Source organism: Urocampus carinirostris, chromosome 10 (genome assembly GCF_059441175.1).
Source record: "Urocampus carinirostris isolate Australia breed hairy pipefish chromosome 10, RoL_Ucar_1.0, whole genome shotgun sequence".
NCBI lineage: Eukaryota > Metazoa > Chordata > Actinopteri > Syngnathiformes > Syngnathidae > Urocampus > Urocampus carinirostris.
In genome coordinates, this window is record NC_142358.1 from 29,698,816 (window position 1) to 29,717,948 (window position 19,133).

General features: G+C 36.6%; 2 protein-coding genes across 2 annotated transcripts in view; both read left to right on the forward strand.

Moving 5' to 3' along the window:
- LOC148358635 (lissencephaly-1 homolog A-like) overlaps window positions 1-16,743 on the forward strand; it is a 36,944-nt gene extending 20,201 nt beyond the window's left edge. Inside the window, exons 3-11 of the mRNA XM_088346277.1 lie at window positions 6,213-6,297; window positions 7,597-7,671; window positions 8,059-8,265; window positions 10,558-10,726; window positions 11,783-11,885; window positions 11,975-12,203; window positions 13,202-13,303; window positions 13,389-13,545; window positions 14,035-16,743. Of these exons, the coding sequence (XP_088202403.1) occupies window positions 6,213-6,297; window positions 7,597-7,671; window positions 8,059-8,265; window positions 10,558-10,726; window positions 11,783-11,885; window positions 11,975-12,203; window positions 13,202-13,303; window positions 13,389-13,545; window positions 14,035-14,108 (1,201 nt within the window). The 3' untranslated portion in view covers window positions 14,109-16,743. The remainder of the gene's footprint in view (window positions 1-6,212; window positions 6,298-7,596; window positions 7,672-8,058; window positions 8,266-10,557; window positions 10,727-11,782; window positions 11,886-11,974; window positions 12,204-13,201; window positions 13,304-13,388; window positions 13,546-14,034) is intronic.
- A 948-nt stretch (window positions 16,744-17,691) lies between these two features.
- Window positions 17,692-19,133, forward strand: part of mettl16 (methyltransferase 16, N6-methyladenosine) — a 29,079-nt gene continuing 27,637 nt past the window's right edge. Inside the window, exons 1-3 of the mRNA XM_088346276.1 lie at window positions 17,692-17,753; window positions 17,803-17,821; window positions 18,569-18,711. Coding sequence (XP_088202402.1) covers window positions 18,584-18,711 — 128 coding nt within the window. The 5' untranslated portion in view covers window positions 17,692-17,753; window positions 17,803-17,821; window positions 18,569-18,583. The remainder of the gene's footprint in view (window positions 17,754-17,802; window positions 17,822-18,568; window positions 18,712-19,133) is intronic.

Here is a 19,133-nt window from a genome sequence, read left to right on the forward strand (position 1 = left end):
ATTTTTGAGCATGCGAGTCCCCGGGACCCATCACTTTACAGAGGTGAAATGAACACTGCATTTCCTCAGTTAATCACTCGGACTTTGCCAGAAAATTGAACCTTGATTCTTATCTAACAAACGGTGTGTGAAAGTTGTATTTTTTTAAGATGAGGTACAATTAAACACTGCTTTAGATGAAACAAAAAATATCTCACACGCACGCACACACGCAGTCATTAATTAGCTAACTAGGAAATGCTAGCATCAGCGAGCTAGCAGAGACTAAGCTTACATTGCGTTTCCCGACCTTTGAGTGCGTTATGCCGGCTTTATAGTTTTCGGGTATCTTGTTTCAGACTGATGGCAATGTTTCTGTGATGAGTACATTTTGAAATGGTCATATCTTGACTCCCAAGAGTTTAAGCTTTCCAATGATCCGCAGCATGACATACAGTATTTAGGTGATTGATGACATTGTGAAGACAAACCTTTGTTTATCAACAGTCTGAACTTTAAGGGGCTCAGCGTGTTTCTGCAATTCTCTACATCTTTGTTGCTATGGATTGTTAAACCATGGCTATAGTTTCCTACAGATTGACACAATTGAAATATTTGGGGCTATCACTAATAAGCAAGTTAAAATAGATAAATAAATGAATAAACAAAATAAAAATAAATAAGCTGAGCCGATATCAAATTAGCAGATCTTTATTTCGTAGCAAATACCTGTACTAATCAATTTGAGTTTTGTTGTTTTGCTGACACCATATTAAATAATTTGTTATTGGTATAGGATGGGGTCAGCGACAAGCGCTCCTTAGTGGCACCCTGGGGCTTTTTCATAAATGTTTGATGATGGAAAATGATATGGTTTCTGTAGGACAAACATGACACAGAGATTCTTGATGTATGTGTTCCCTTCTTTTATAAGGCTGAAATAAAGCTTTTATTTTTGGGCTCTAAACATGTTTTATTTTTTTATGTGTTTTTCAAACCCCTAGTACCCTTAGTAGAAATGGCGTACCTATATATGTACTTGTTACTGCTTGTGTTGTTACTACCAAGTTGGTGCGTTTGAAATTATGCCACTTAAGAATACTATTTAGTTCATTTTTTGTGAATATTCTCTAGCCCCAACTTGAGACCCAGAAAGCTATTGGAGAATATACCCCTGCTTTTATTGGTTTTTTAAGGCCTTTTTCGGAACAATTGACTTTTTTCTAGTTCGTTCATTGGTATGCTGCTTGACACCCTCTTTGCTTCGGGTCCTTGAGTTTGGTAGTAGCACATATTTTGAGGGCGTTTGGTGAGTTCGTTTACTGGCTGCTTCCAGGACTTGTAGTATACAATATTTGGCTGCAATTGTATTATTATTTTTGCAGTTTGACAACAAATCAAAGAAAACGTTTTAGTCTAATTTATGGTTGCCATTAATATACTAAATTGTTCTTCTGAAAAGCTGATACAATTTGAGAGTTTTTGCTCTGATGCTAATCCGACTTTTAAGTATGCCTCCCCTGAACCTACCTGGACATTACTTAACAATTAAAAACAAAGTATATCATGCATTTTGGGGACTCAAACAAATAAGTCAATTTAGTTAAATTTCATTTTACATTGGATGCATGAATTTAACCCCATTCTTGCCATTACATTTTCTTCAAAGAAAACAACCATTGGGTATTATGTGATTGATATTTTGTAAATTATAATTACTGATTGTGAATTATCACCTAACCCCATTGGCAGGTCATGACTTTTTCCCATGTCACTTTGCTCTTGAGGTTATTTATCTTCAGTCCGCCTGCTTCCATATTGACTTTGAGTTCAACTTAACGATCACCGAGCTAAATTTACAATGCATGCCTAAGTGTTTAATTTAATTAAAATGCTTTAAACACTTTTTGGGTAACTTTAAAATGCACTTGATCAGGTCAACTTAATTGTTATTTACACTATCATGGGGAAAGAAAAAAAATATATGTATATATGTATGTGTATATATATATATGTATGTATATGTATGTATGTATGTATATATGTAGTAACTTGAGCCATGCTTGTTTTGTGACTCTATCCTTTACATCGCAAATATTCATTGTCTCTGAAATTTATGGTTATTTGTCCAGGCATTCTTTCAAGCCGGTGGAAAGGATAAAATTATGTTACATGGCTCACACCACTTGCTATGTTATTTGATACATTTTAGAGCCATTAAATAATAAAAATAAATTTTGTGCATGATCCCAATTGGGTATTAACCTTTTTTTTTTTTAAACAAAATCTCTAAAAAAAGTTATTTAATCTTTGATTATTTGTTTTTGTAAGTGTTTGATTTGGATGTACCGTAACCACACAAAGATGGGGTTTGTACTCGAATAAGAAACTCATTATTTAATAGAAATATTAGTGATGTGTTAACTTTTGGATTTTTCAATAGCTTCAAAATCTGTATTTGACCATGTAAACCACATAAAATGAAAATACTAAATCAAATTTCCAGATTCCAATTGGGTAAAAATGGTGTCCCTAATTTTAAGGCACAGTACCATCATGACAAATGTACTGTATGTACTGTTAAGCTGGTTTAAAAGATTCATTTGGGATGTTTGTGTTATGTGAGTGTCACTCTTAAAATGTGCCCGCTTGTGTAATACTTGACAAGGCGCATTACATTCCAAACAATGTTTCTATGTTCTATATAGATTACTGCTGTGGGCAAGGCCTTATTGTATAGGGAGCTCTTATGGAATGATAAGCTTTCGTTAGTTTGGTGCTATTCAGAAGAAGCTTTCAAGACCCCCAAGCCAAACCCCTTTATTCTCAGTCTGTGACCAACAACCCAAAGGACACTCTAGTGCATTCCTATTCTGGTCTGGTGATGAGGGTTTTTTTCTCACAAGAAAGCCTATTTATTGTTCTGCAGATTTCCAGGTCTTCATGAATGCCTCTAAAAAGGGAAAATAAATTATGTGTAGGCAGTAGAAGCACAGTGTCTAATTTGCATGCCACTTTGGTGGTAAAGGCTCATTACAAAATTAATAATACTGATAGAACATCATGCAAATTATGACTTGTATACAAATTCAAGTTGTTTTGCTTCATTATAACTAAACTAATTTAGAATTAACACTGTAAACACAAAATGTCTTGAAGTATTTTTTTTCCTCATTGTCACATAAACCTGAAAAGGAATATTTATATTTTCATAAATCATACTAAAATATGTCAATAATAAAGTGCTAATTTGGCATTCAGTTTTGTGATTCTGTAACCTCTCTCCCAGAATCCTTACAAGAAAAAAAGTCCATAAGCAGTGAAAAGCATGTTTGTGTCTCTTTACAGGGTCAGGGGACTCACTGCCCCAAGCATGTTGCAAAAAATAGCTGAAGAAAACAGAGGCGTTACTTCCCTCAAAGACCTGGCGGGCACCCGTGTGCTGCCTTTTTATTTCTTCTCGACAAACAAAGAATATGCCCATGGCTCGCTCTCTCTGTTTTTGATTATATAGTGGTCTGTGAACGTTTGTGTTTGTCATCCTCTGATTTCTGAGAGGTAATTAAGCCATCTTGAAAGGGAGATTTAAAAAAACTAAAACAAAATATACACGAGGATCCTTATTTAACATTTAGAGGAAGGCCATCACCGAACTTGGCTAAAACAGTAAGGTCAAAATAATAAAATTATTTTCAGTGTTTGTCATGAAACACTCAGATAAACGAGATGTAAAGCAATAACAAAATGGCAAATGTGTTTTTTTTTCTTAGTTGGCGGTGGTAAAAACTCTTATGATTCCAGCGACCATTGACATGGTGATGATGAAAATTGCACTTGGTTGAGGATATACCCTTGTAATACTCCCTTATGCGAGTAATCAATTCAGACATTTAGGGCTACAACTAGCTCTAAAAAGGTTAAATAAGGTTATGTTTAGCATGGGTTAGTAACATTGAACAACAGGAAATAGATGAAGCTTTGTCTGCAGTTTATCTCAATTTTTGCACCATGTACTGCTTCAGCTGTTTAACAGTCCAGGTATTCTGATGTTGTATTTCTTGCTTAACAGTTTTGTTATGAAATTTAAATGGGAGACCTCAATTAACAAAACTATCATGCATTAAGGAATTCAGGATAATAAAAGCTTATTGTTAATTGCAGTTTTCTATTGCCCCTTGTTAGTGCCTACACGGGCAAGTAAAAAACATGCTCTATTAAATGTGCGTGTTGTTTCCCTCTCTATTGAATCGATCAATTAATCATGTTGGACCAAATTTCAAAGGAAATGAAGTCATTTACTGTCTAAGGGGATGGCTTACTCTCATCTTGGATGACGTTATCCATTTGCTGGTAACCATAGACACCAGACACTTTGCTCACCTATTCACATTAGTAGATAAATGTATTCTCGTAGTAGTATTTTTTTTGATGCTATTTTTTAATTGTATTAATCCAGAAATGATAGATTACCGATTCATTATACAAAACAACTCCACTTCAATGAAGATGGAAAATGGTCTAAACCTTCTCAGTTTCACATTAATGGATGGAGCCATGACTTTCCAGTACAGGTTTTTTATTTAAATTACTTCAAATGTTTTTTTGTATGTATTCCTTTAAAAAATCAATCATGTATTTCTGTTGTAGTTCACAGGAACAGCAACTGTCAGGACACAACCTCTTGTTTTAGCTTCCTTTACTTGTGCTATTTCATGGATGTATATGCTTAGAATGTTTTTTTATGCAGAGCCTGTTTTTAAGATAACTTCATGTTAATCTTGTGTCACAATACAGGCCCCAATCTTGTTAAGGGTATTCAGTTGGGCAAAAGGTGTGATGCAGCAGGCACAAACTGGTCTGAGAAATTGCAAATTCCCTCCCACTTTGTATTGGCACCCAGGAGCATATTCTCCAGCAGTGCTTGACTGTCCCTTTCTGTCATTAGAAATGTTTTGTTGCCTAAAAATTAACAGTCAAAGAAAAAAATTGCTATGGTTGTATTAATTGCACTTGTTTTTTATTTTTACTGTTACTGATGAGGCACTAGCAGAAATGGCATCAATTGTGAAGCTTAACAAATTATATTCATTTTGAAAATGTTTATACCTCTTGTATTGCAATCGAAGATTTTATCATATCCCATGATAATGAACAAGCACACACACACACACATAGACCGTTTCACAGATTACAAATTCCTTGGGTGGAATTGAGTGAATATTTATCACTTGATACATTTATCCTAATATAGCCGCTAAAATAAATCGATGGGGGAGAACAATATTGCAACTTATCTGTGGTATTGCCCTCAAATAATGTCTTCTACTAAATAATTTGCAGTGGTTATTATTCACTGTAGCAACAAACATGACACTCATAAAGCTGACTTTAATATTGTATCTTTTGCAGTATTTATGAAAATTAACTAATCAATTCCTCTAAACATTCTACTCCAACAGCTAATTCAACTCAAGACATTACCAATCTTAAAGGAATTTAAAGGCTGGTCTGTACATATATATCCTAAGCTCTTATTTGGATGGGATGCCCTGTGGCATGCTTACTTATGCTTTTAAAGGCTCTTTTTACTGCAACATGGCCTGTCCGCATTCTTTTGACCCAGTTTGTTTTTATTTACACTTCATTTCTTTTAACTCCTGAAGCAGAACCTTTCCTAAAATTGTGTGATGTAATATCTTATACTGTAAAGAACTTAATGTATATTACATGATCCTTGCTTTTTCTGAGTCTGAGATGCTGAGTGAACACTGGGGTCTCAATTCAATCCACTATCTACATTGTAGGGAAAGAATTCCCTCGTGTTTTATTTGCCCTCAGCCACAGGACAGGAGCTCTTTATGTAATGCAGACAGATGTGATAGCTATTGCACACGATAAATAGTGGGGGTTTTCATAATCATACATGCTTAGTTAGAAATTTGCAACACATATGGCTGATTCTTGAAAAATAACTGTTGTGCTATTAAATTCAACAATACTGGAATGTAATGTACATACGTACTGTGTCCCCTATTCCTACATGGGATAAAATTGTACTGCATTTATTGTCATTGTAAAACATGTACACAAATTCCACTGGATGTATTGTGCTGTATAACACGGCAAAGTAGGAACAATTCAAATTGTGTAATAGCCCCATTTTAAAATAAATCTTAATGAACTTATGTTAGTAAGAAATGGATATTTAAGGTTCACTCCTATTTATGTTACAGAAATCGAGCCATAGCTGATTATTTGCGGTCCAATGGATATGAAGGAGCATATTCAACATTCAAGAAGGAAGCAGAATTAGACATGGTAAGTGGACTTTGCCACTATTTTGCTTTATTATGTGAATTTGTGACTGGCAGTACACCACCACAAGAGATTCTTCTGCAGAGATTCCCCCCTACTTATAGGTAACATATGGAGGGCACTATAAATGAATTGTGGTCACTGCGCTTTTACTTGTAAGTGTGCAAGTATTGTGACCAGAAACATTGCTACATAGTGACTTTGCTTTAGTCTGATATAATTAATACCATTGATGTCGTTTTTTTTTAGGTTTTGTCTTCATTTGTTATGTTTTGAGTCCATGTTTGTGATCTTAGTTTATTCTACAGAATAACATGTCTGAGTGAGGGCTTGCCCAACACTAGTGATTCCATACTCTTTGCTAGGGGGTTGTATATTCCTCTTTTACAACCATACATAGTCTGGTTATTAGTCATCTCATTGATTGCCTCTGTTAGACGTCTTTTAAGGAGGTTAAATAATAAATATATCACAGAGGGAGTCACACAACTTTAGGTTTTTAGTTTTACCCCAAAATGTTTTGCAAGCAAGTATGATGTCAATAACCCCCACCCACAACTTCCAGAATGAATTACATGCATCGGTTATAAATGACATGTTGTGACCTGGACCTTCATGTATTGCATGGTTTAACTCGTTTTATTTGATTAAAAAAATATTTACTATGTTTTTGACATTTTATTTTTGTTGAACAAAATCATAAACATAAAAACATTTGTACATGAATCTATGTATTAACCACTGCAAGGATGTTTGAATCCAAAATACCCATTGAATAGTTTGGAAGCCTCTAGCAAAGTCTAGCGCTTTTTTTTCTGCATCTCGTGGTTTTTTAGTCCAGGCAGATGGCTGATACGAATGATAGCATGGTTGTTTGAAAAAAAAAAAAGAAGAAGAAGCACTATAACCATATCTAGCTTTTCCTTCAGACGTTTTGGATCATTTTCAAGCCCTGAGGCTATTAGTAACCATGAAAGCATTAAACTGAAATAATGGTTGGTACAATTGTCAAATTTCACTGTTCAGTTTTTGCTTTCTACCAAAACTAAAAATCCAAAAAGTCGTAAGGGGATGCAACTAGGCCTACTACGCACACACACTACTTGCATGTACGTATACATGTATCTATGTGTTAACAGTGACATAGTTGTGTCAGCCCCTTACGTGAAAGTTTGTTTCTTTTATATAACCCTCTTTTTGGGGTTTATTACCCCAAATGCTCTATTCTCACTGGCACCTTTAGATTATGATTAATTAACTTTTGTGTCTTTATCCCAAACCCCAACCCCTACTTTTACACAGAATGAAGAATTAGACAAGAAATACGCTGGCCTTTTAGAAAAAAAATGGACTTCAGTCATCAGATTACAGAAAAAGGTTCGTTTTATTTGCTCCTTTTGAATAGGGCTTGCCACTCTTTTTGCTGTTAATGAAAATTAGTATTTTGACTAGGTTGGGAAAATCATAAAGATATTTCTGAAAAACTATTAAAAAAGAACCATTTTTTTCTGTGTTTAGTAATTTGAGCAGTAGTTTTGGTGGTTGAAATGTTTTGAAATTACTCAAAAATGTTTCCATGATCGCAATATAATTAGTGAAAAAAAAAATCGGGGTTTTATTTTCTCTGTGAACCTTTAGCTCAAGTCCTAAGAACATAAGCTTCCGCCAAATTACCACTTTGGAAGTGTTAAGAACCCTGAAACTCCTGTTAGAATTGGTTAGCATGAATGGATTTTCAAATGCTCACATACTTGTTCTTGTCAGGTTATGGAACTTGAATCTAAACTAAATGAGGCAAAGGAGGAAATCACCTTGGGTGGACCAGTTACTCAAAAGCGAGATCCCAAAGAGTGGGTCCCACGACCTCCAGAAAAATACTCATTGAGTGGTCACCGCAGTCCTGTTACCAGAGTCATCTTCCACCCAGTCTTCAGTGTGATGGTCTCTGCCTCAGAAGATGCAACAATCAAGGTTGGTGCATTTGAAATTCATATCTTTTGGCATGCATTGTTTGGTTTATGTATATTTTTGGAGGGGGGGTAAAAAACAGAACACCTTGCATACTTTTAAACTGCTTTTAATGAAGCGGTCTGGTTTATATAATACGGAAGTCCCCAGATTAGTCTGCTTATCTCAAGCACTCTGGTCATACACAAGTATATTTTCTGCTGATAGTCAAGTCACGAATAATTTCAAGTCACATTTATTTGTATAGCCCTTGATTACAAAATATCTCAAAGGACTGCACATGCCACAATTACACCATCCTACCTCGATAGGCCTTGTTGAATTTTTAACTGACTAGACCAGGGGTCGGGAACCTTTTTGACTCAAAGAGCCATAAAAGCAAAATATATTAATTTTATTTTGGGAAAGAGCCACACCATATATTATGAGACAAATTTACTAAATTGCTAAACCCGCGCCCCAGACAAAAGCTTAGTCTTCAGCACTTTTATTTTTGATGATTTGATAAAAAATTATGAAAAGAGAATAATGCCAGAGCCCGTGTCCCAAAATCAACAAACATACCATTTTAAACTTGTGTCTTTCTGGCAATTACTCAAGATCGGTTAAACTCATTTTGACCCTTTTTTTTCATACATATTGGTTTCAAAACCAGATGTAAGCAGTTATTTTGTAAAAACGTCACAACATTCTGCAAACAGGGAGCCTGATGTGCTCATCTATGGCGCAGACTGCGTAGGGCGAGAGATGGGAGGGAGTGCTTGCACTTTTTGCATAGCTCCACCCATCCCTCCCACTCACCCAATCAAAAAACTTTAAGTTCTCTTCCGGTGTTTTGGCGTATTTACAGTGTGTTCTGTGGATTCATCATAAGGTATCTGAACACTGAAGACAGATAATATAGTGAGGTTTTATATAACGGATTCTTTAGCGATGTACAGCCAGAACGAGTTTTTTTTTTTTTTTTTTTTCGTGTGACACCTTGACTGTAAATTGTAGTGAAAAACGTGCCCTATATATTCTGCCAAGCACGACTTCAATGTCAGCTTTGGTTTGGCTTTGTGTGTATCTGAACAGGATTAGTAGCTTACGTTTTGGACGAGATGGAGAAAATTTGCATGCAATCAAATTTGTCTCCGAGCCACAGGTACTCATAGAAAGAGCCATATATGGCTCGCGAGCCATAGGTTCCCGACCCCTGGACTAGACCTTGCACGTGTCATGTTTTGAAGTACAACAACCTTAAATATTGTCTTAGACTGGCAACTGAGTATATATTATGTGTATTTTTAAAGGAACACCCTGCCACATGGGACCTGACCAAACATGTATTAATTAAAAACAAGAGTGATAATGGTTATAGTTTTTTAAGGTATCTTTGAGGGACAGGTTTCTGTTGAGGCTTATTTTTTTCTTATGATGCTGCCTAATGTGCTGATAAAGTAAATCTCTCAACACATAGACTCTGCTGATCTCAAAAACAGCCCCCATTGTGCATTCTGCACCTTGTTGCCATCTGGCACATTTAGCCCCTCTAAGGAAGGAGGATGTAAGACCTGCTGTTCAAGTTTAAGGTGTCAATGGTGGGGTCGAATATTACCCAGAGCTAAGGTGAGGTGTGTTTATCTCTGACTGCTTAAAAGCCCAACATTAGTAGCTTTCTTGAACATCCATCCCTCTTCCTATGATCAGTTTTTGCTTGGACTTTTATAGTGCACAGTAGTAATCAAGAGTAAATCTCAGTAGCACTGAAGTCTTATTTAAAAAGATCTTGGTCTTGAAATAGTAAACTTAGAAATTCAGTCCAACTACCTTGACCTTTCAATGTGATTTAGGCCTATTTTAAAACGTAACTCTCATTCACATTCCATATAATTACAAAATAAAGCTGCATATTCATTGAAATAATTTTCTGGAAATATTCCATATTGAAAGTGAGGAGTTTTAAAAAAAAAAGTTCTGAATACATTTATTGAAAAACTTTTTTTATATACAGATCCATGTAAAATGCACAATTGTACTTTCCAACATGCATTGGCGTTACCTTTTCTCCTCATATTTTCCTCAATCTGCTCAAGTGTATCTAAATCTGCTTTCGTTTTTTAGTTTATCCCCCAAAAAAAGATAGATTTTGCACCCACATATTTTTTGTTGTTGGCAGGGGAGATGGAGACAATTAACCATTTCCGACCTCATCTTGTTTATAAGGGTTTTCGGTGTAAAATCAAAGCAGTTCAAGAATTTCTGAGCTGGAGGTGTTAATTGTTTTCTCAAATTATTCAATGTGCTTTCCAGGTGTGGGACTACGAAACCGGAGACTTTGAACGCACGCTTAAAGGCCATACAGATTCCGTGCAGGACATCTCTTTTGACCAGACTGGAAAACTGCTTGCTTCCTGCTCTGCAGACATGACTATCAAACTATGGGATTTCCAAGGTTTTGAGTGCATTAGGACAATGCATGGTAAGATATGTTTGTCCTAGTTCTCTATATAAATGTCCACAATAAACAAACGTTATTCAAAAAAAACATCAAATGGTATAAAAAGTTAAATTTGTAAATAGTGGCCCCTCGCTTATATTTTTGTGTATTCAAAAATGTTTTTGCCAACATGTGTGACTTTTGTCTCTACATGATTGGGGTAGATTTTGCCAAGTTACCAAATTATGCTATTTTGGTACAAAAGATGGTAAACATAATTGGTCAGTGATTGACTTGGAAAGAGAAGCCAAACATTTAAAATTATTTTACAATTTTTAAAAATGGGCCAAAGTAAAATACACTGTTGCAGAGGATTTTTTTTTTAAGATGTAAACTGGTCATCTCCAAATGGAAACGCTTTTACACACCTTTAGAAGAATGTGTAAAAGACAATGTTTGGCTTTTCAGATTTTGATCGAATTTGACCTGGGACCAGGTATGGCTTCATGCTATTGTCTCAGCTATTTTCAAGCTAAAATGCCAATGCTATACTCTTTTTGCAGCCAAATGATTGCAAAAAAAACCCCAAAAATAGGCAAGAATAAAAACCTTTATTTCTGTGTGTTCCAATTTAGATTACTCAATGTTAGTAGCACTTACAGTGATTATTTCAGTTTGGGACAAAACTTGAGTGTTACCTTTCAAAAGAGACTAAAACCATTCATATTCTCCAAACGGTTCATTAACAGCATTCAATTTACTTTGGGTATGTCTTGGATTAGGATTAAGGGGTTAAGTAACAACTGGAGGGAGAAGACTGGTCTAGATGATGGCATACATCAGGCCCAAGTTTTGGTACGAATGCTCAAAATGCATGCACCGTGCAACAACTAGGTTCATCGTTAAACTGAAACTGTGAAACTGATTAACTGTTAGCTCATCCTAACACCGAATGAGCCCCCGCCCTCCCCCCAAAACCCTTGTTAATTTTGACCTTTTGGTGGCTGTTGACTTAAATTACAAACATCTGCTGAGCCTACAATTCCCCTCTCACAAACTGAATCCAATTTCAGTAATGCTTGCAACTCTGTCTTTTAGGACATGACCACAATGTATCATCTGTAGCCATTATGCCCAATGGAGATCACATAATTTCTGCATCTAGAGATAAAACCATGAAGATGTGGGAGGTGGCAACTGGGTATGGTCTTTCATGAATTAATTTATTAATATTTTCTTTGCTTATATTTACTGTGTCATTATTCATCTTTCTGTCATTGCTCCCTTTAGTTACTGTGTGAAGACCTTTACTGGGCACAGGGAATGGGTCCGCATGGTGCGACCCAACCAAGATGGCACTTTGGTCGCCAGCTGCTCTAATGATCAGACAGTCCGTGTGTGGGTTGTAGCCAACAAGGAGTGCAAAGCAGAACTGAGGGAGCATGAGCATGTGGTTGAGTGCATCTCCTGGGCACCAGAAAGCGCTTATCCCACCATTGTTGATTCTACTGGCACTGAGGTGAGGAGTTGATTGGTCATTGATATAAGTTTGGATTCCTGCGTAAAATGCAATAAGCCTAATATACAAGTGTGGACTTGGTATTTGTACAACCCTTTGTAAATTCACAGTTTTATGTTTGTTTCCGGATTTAAAAGCTGGTTCATCAGGATAAATGACGTGAAGTATTTGCTCAGTTTGTAAGTCTTTGCTCACATAGGCTTTGTATGTATCGTTCAGGGTTGTCAATGTGTCTCCCTCTGGAATCAACATTTTTCTATCATTGTGTTTAATATAACAGAGAAAACAAAAATTACAGTCAGGTCTATATGAAAATGGCAGGAACAGGATTGATTGTTTTTGTTTGAAAAATTATCCAATAAATCAACCCAAACTCTGAAGTACGTCGTCAAATTGACATTAATTCTTTTTATTCTACTTAATCATCATTTATACACAATCCGTGCTATGTGAAGTTATTTTCTTAGCTGAGCTGGCATTTGATTTGTATTTGGAGCCCACGCAGGTAGGAGCTGCTGTGTCATGGGGAAAAACATAGATTCTGCATCTGAGCATGTTCCATTTTGTTAAATTAAATTTCTGGTCTTAAGGGACATGTGGACGGCCATTCCATTAGAAACGAGCTTTAACCTTGTGTACAGTTGCCTTGCTTCACCAATGGGTACATATCTCATGAAGTCACTGTTGTTGGAAAACACGAAACTGGTATATTGGCCTATGCCTAACATACATTACTAATTAATGAAGCTTTAAACCTTTCCTGGATAAACATGTTGTTTGAACAGTTACAGAAGATAGACTAGCTTTTTGTTAGATATCTGTGACTTCTGAGGGCCATGCCATCAGTTAAGAAATACTGGGTCTTTATCTTGTTAGGCAGAAGCATACAACCAAGATTGGATTTGATATACTTTATATTTTAGTGCATCCATCACATTAAACTAATAAAAGTATATGAAAAGGGCTTACAATGTTTTTTTTTTGTTTTCTCCTATCAGAGTAAGAAGAGTGGTAAGCCTGGCCCTTTCCTGCTTTCAGGCTCCAGAGATAAGACTGTCAAGATGTGGGATGTTAGCATAGGCCTGTGCCTTATGACACTGGTGAGGTCAATCTCAACCAAAAATACATTCGGAAGTCCTGAAACCAGATTGATTTATCTGCCAACTTTATTCATTTTTCACTTAGGTTGGCCACGACAACTGGGTGCGTGGTCTTCTTTTCCACCCGGGAGGCAAATTTATTGTGACCTGTGCAGATGACAAGACCTTAAGGATCTGGGACTACAAGAATAAGCGCTGCATGAAAACCCTGAGTGCCCACGAACACTTTGTTACCTCTTTGGGTAAGCAGACTTCCTGTCTTATCTCCTGCAATTATCTCTTTAGCTTGTGTTCCAAGCAGTAGCTTACATTGTGCCGTCCTGCTTCCAGATTGCAGTGCGCAGTCATTAATGCCTTTAAAAAAGAACAGTGGGGAATAATACTTCATATTAATATGCATGGAAATGTATGTATGATTACTGTAGCTCAGACACAATTACTTCCACTTTTAATTGTACTGCATTGTTGACAAGAACTAAAAGGCCAGGTGACAAACGGCGCATGCGAGGCAGATGGATTTAATACATAATTACACAGAAGTTGCAATTCAGTTGTGGAAAACAGTGGACCTTGATGTGTTTAGCTGCTCCCACGGGCAAACGTTTTGTAGCAGAGAACGCCACCTTTTCAAGTGAACCATCAATGCTTTATGACTAATTGAATTAAATTCAATGAGTATTTCATGTGTTATATTGAGCATTATTAATTGACCGAATCCTGGTTCATTTCAGATTTCCACAAGGCTGCTCCTTATGTGGTCACTGGGAGTGTTGATCAGACAGTAAAAGTGTGGGAATGCCGCTGAAATAGGACCTCCAAAGATTGGACCAGCATCCCAACTACCCAGATGGTCTTCTGGATCTCTCACTCAACTACCCTATTTCCCCCTTCATCCTATCATTCCACTACCTTCTATTACACTCTCCCACCCAAGCTAAACTTCAACCACACATCTTCATCTCCTTCGGCTGCACCTGCCACCATGGTTACTTACCCATTGCAATCTCTGGTCTCAAAATCGCTGGCCCTCTATGTAAATTATTCCTGGATGTAGATCAAGCTATTAAATGTTACACAAAAAAGTATTCTTGCATGGTAATCAAAACTTGTATACTGTAAATTTGCATAACGTTTAGAAGTACCATAGGTTTAACACAGGGCTGGCCGTCTGTCACGCAGCCTTACTGACCAACCGAAGGCAGATGTTTTTGTTGTATGGCACTAAAAAAATAATTTAAGAATGACAGTGTCTACGTGTAAGATTATTTTTGTCTATTTTTTTTAATTTAGGACTTTTTTTCCCTCCCTCTTTTCTCCCCTTTACTGTCTTAGTCTGATTGTGCCTAGCTTGGGGAAGAAAAAAAGAATCACATATGTGCGATCAGGCCGGAAAAGCATACATGTTGAGTCTGTCCGTCAGCCTTTGATACTGAAATAATCTGTAGCTTTATACCATCACTTCTCAAGTGCGCGTACCATTTCTTTTCATGTGGAGCTTGCTCATATTTTAATGGTTGTATATACCAATGTTTCAAACTGTTGTCCTTGGACCTCGGGGAGGATAACTGCTCTTGTTTTGATGGGATTTGAACAAATATTTTGCTTTATCTGAAACATCCCACTGAGATTAACAGCACTGAAGTTTGATGGAGTCCGTCATTGAGCGCACGTCAGCGAAGATCAGGGATTTTGCTATTTCTAATCTTCAGCACTTGTTAGATGCTGGCAACGTTTCTCTTGGGGGGATTATTTCCTCTGCCCTTTTCAGTGTCCCACAACTTCCAGCCAATTTGCCCTGCTGGGCCACCTATGTAATATAGGAAGGATGTATAGACTAAGATACTAAGTTGCCGCTTGCCGCCTCTAATTATTACAAAGGAACCTTTTATGAAAAGAGGAAAGGAAAAAGCACGGCGAGTCGGCATGCAACCCCATGTTCAATACTTGGGGTGTGCAAGCATATCGTAATACAAGAGTGGGGAAAAATGTTCAGCTCAATAAGATAAGTTAAATCGGTTTTCTGTGAAAATATGAATTGTAAATTTAGGTAGTTACGCCATTTGGCAATTTTGTATTGTTGTGTAAAATAAAGAATGAGCTGAGGTAAAGTGGGGCTACTTTTGGACTGTTGAGAATGTTAGCGGACGAGCTAAGTGGTCTGCTTCATGTGTTCTCTGTAATTATGAGCATCTCTACTGATAAAAGACCACTTAACACATTTCTGATTGGCATTCTTCTACTGAGGAGAATGTCAGAGCAGAAGTAGAAATACAATCTTTAATATCCCCCTATAGAAATTAAAAGAATCATTGAACATCTCACCAGGAAGGTGATTGGTCATTAATCTTGCACAACGCAGTTTCCACACAACTTGATGATGGTTAAAGATTTACTGATGTTAACAAATGAATAAACCTTTAATTTACCAACTGCAGTTCATGGCTAATAAAAAAAAACTATTGCTTCAACAAACACATAAGCTTCTTTGCTGCATTTACTTTTCACGTGTGTACTGGATGTGGTGCGCTGCTGCTGAAACTCCCGCTTTGAAATGTGACCTGTTAATATATAGCGCTGCTGCTGCATGGTAATCCACATCAAGAGGATGAGTTGTCTAAAAAATTTACCATAGTGGCAGGACTGGCGCTAAAACAAATTAATGGGTCTGTATGTTCAGGCTGCTCAATTCATCTGTTGTAAAATGGACTGATATGAGTGTGGGTCACTCATACTGTAACCTAGCCACAATTCCTTTTTATGGGGGTTTCTACACATACAAGGGCATTGAGTCAGTAAAGGATAATCCAAAGGAGAAACCTCGTCTGTAAATGTTACAGCTATCTCCAGGTATCCCCTTGCCTGTCTTTGTAGTGGTAAATAGTTGAGATTGGCATGAGAACGGCAAAATATTGTGTTCAAGCTGATACCAAAAAAATGTCTATACACTGGTTCAGCCACCAAACCAGCTTCATTTGGTCTGTCATAGTGACCAATTTTAGAAATACTGTAAATGCTCACCACATCCTCATGGTCACACCATGACATGCCAGGCCTTATTTAAATCTTCATCCTTTGATTTTAAACAAAAACGTATAAAACAAAGGATATGACACCGCAAACTCTTTCGTAAGATTTGATGGAATAGAGTTTCTTGTGTTGTATGCAACTGTTTCTCCTTCCCAAATAATTCCTTTTGCTTTCTGGTCTGGCCTGACGGAAAATTTCCTGTCTGTGTGTCAGCTATGTCAACCAGTTCGCTACATATGTGTAAACCTCATTGACAAATGAGGTATTTGGACTGCACAACAATCTCTTACTTGAGAGTTTGTGATGTTTTCAACACTATGGTCTCACTTTTCACGCTACAAACTGTTAACAATATACCTGGATGTCATCATTGTTTGCAATATAATAAAAACAAATCTGCATATTTGTGCTAATATGTGTGATTTCTTATGTGTTTGAATGAACATGGTTACCATTTCTAATGACAAAACTGAGGGTGTGAGCCAATGTGTGTTTTGTAAAAAGTAACACTTCTAAAATAAAAACCATGTAAGTTGATTGGAACTTATACAATTGCAAGCAGAGATAAAAGACAAAGTGTCTCAATAACTTGAATTAAAAAAAAAACTCCTTTTGCTGTTGGCCTACATCAATAACCTATATTTTATGTTGACAATACCCGTTTATTATTTTTTGGTTTGAACAAATTTATTGACACTAAAAACAGAAAACAATCATGACAATCTCAACAGCAATTAAGCACATTCACAATATTATATTCCAATATTACGTTTTTAACAGCAAACACAAAGTGAGGTTTGAACAAACCTTCTCGAAAATCAAACATATTCACAATACCCGTTTATTATTATTGCGACATCAGTTGCAGCCTGGTCATCCTTCAAGGGGAATTACCTCATGTGCAGTCCCTTCTCAAGGGTTCTTCAGTTTCCTTATGTTGAGGTTATTTGAGTTACTCCTTGCCCTCATATAGGTTATAGATAGGGGGTTGTGTAATAAGTCTGTAGTTTGCAATATTTCGTAGTCCGTGCAGCCACTTGAGACTCCTTGTGATTAAGGGCTATACAAACAAACATGACTTGACCCTTGACTCATTCTACAGGGTCCACGAGAACAACGTTACTGTACAGTACAACTGCCACTGAAATTGCACATATTGTTTTACATATCAATTTGTTTTTACGCATACGTTTTACTTTTTTAACTTTAATTGGTTTCAGTTGCACTAATATAAATCCTCTAATTTCGTAATACTTGTATAGTGACAAAAAAGCCTTTTACTCGTTCATACATTTTGTTTACGTTTGCCATTCGTCCAGTGTTCATGGCGGCGCACAGTAATGACGTCATACACCCAGGAAGCGCGCGGGTAAGGCTGGGAAACGTGTGGTCAACGCTAGCATCGGAGTTGAGAAGCAATTTAGATAGATAGATAGATACTTTATTCATCCCCGAAGGGAAATTCACTTTTCCCTTCCAAGATTAACAAAGGTATGCATTTTATCACCTTTTAATTTGAGTTATTCATACTCCTATCATAAAGTCTTTCTTTTGTCTTGTTTTATGAAACACATCATTCTGCTATCAATATGAATGCGGGCGAATGTTTTGTATAGTTTGGGTAGGGTTACTTTAACTTGATTACTTTCAATTACTTTTGGATTACTCCAACACCAAATATGCTAATAAAAGACAAAAGAAACTAAATATGAATAAAATCACTAAATTTTGTGCAGGCTTGGGGAGTAACGGAATACCTGTAACGGCAAAAATGATGTTGGCAAGCTGTTTGGATTTATTTTCATTTTGTTTTTGTCGCATTTTATGTTAGTTTTGCCGGAGATCAAAGCCAGGAGAGAAAACTTACCACGTGTTGTAAGTCATAATTGTATTCATATTTAGTGTCTTTTGTCTTTTATTAGCATATTTGTTATTGGAGTAATCCAAAAGTAATTGAAAGTAATCAAGTTAAAGTAACCCTCCCCAACCATATATACACACATACACAATTATATAATGTGTATATGGGGTGGGTAGTTGCAACCCTTAACCACTAAGGTCGTAGGGACACCATTTCCTATGGTGTGTCTTGGGCAAGTCCAGCCTTGTGGCGCCCGTCAATATGTAAAGATCTCAAAGTTGCTCGCCAAGGCACAAACCTGTCGAATCTTAAAAAGTAATCTTTGCCAAACTAGATGAAGACCTTCTTACTTTATCTTTTGTGTGCATATATCTTAGCGCAGGGCTGTGGTGATGTCTCTGAACAAGTCAATGCATCCAAGAAACCGCTACAAAGACAAACCACCAGACTTTTCCTACCTTGCTTCCAAATATCCAGAATTCCAAGAGCATGTGCACACAAACCTCACTGGACGAGCTGTGTAAGTATGAAATATTTAGAATTGTGACTCATGCAATTCATCCATCAATTATAAATGCATAAACTATATTTCTTTAGTTGTGCAATATGCTTGTGTATTTGGTAAACTCAAGTTGACAGTAATGACAATTATGCAAGTGTATAACTGCACAGCTCATATTGAATAAATTGTAGTCTGTAAACTATGTCTTTAATGTGCTTGTTTAAAAAAAATACCAAACATGCTGCACTGCTAAAGGTAATTGCCACACTTCACCAACTTTTCCCGCATGCCCTCATGTATTATCTTGATACATATAGACCACTGGCTACTCCGTGCTTTGGTAATTGCTGGTTTACTCCTTCACAAAGTTTAAATTGAATTATTTTTATTGTCAATTCTATCAATGTATGGTTCATTTTGTTCAGACAGAGAGAACACCG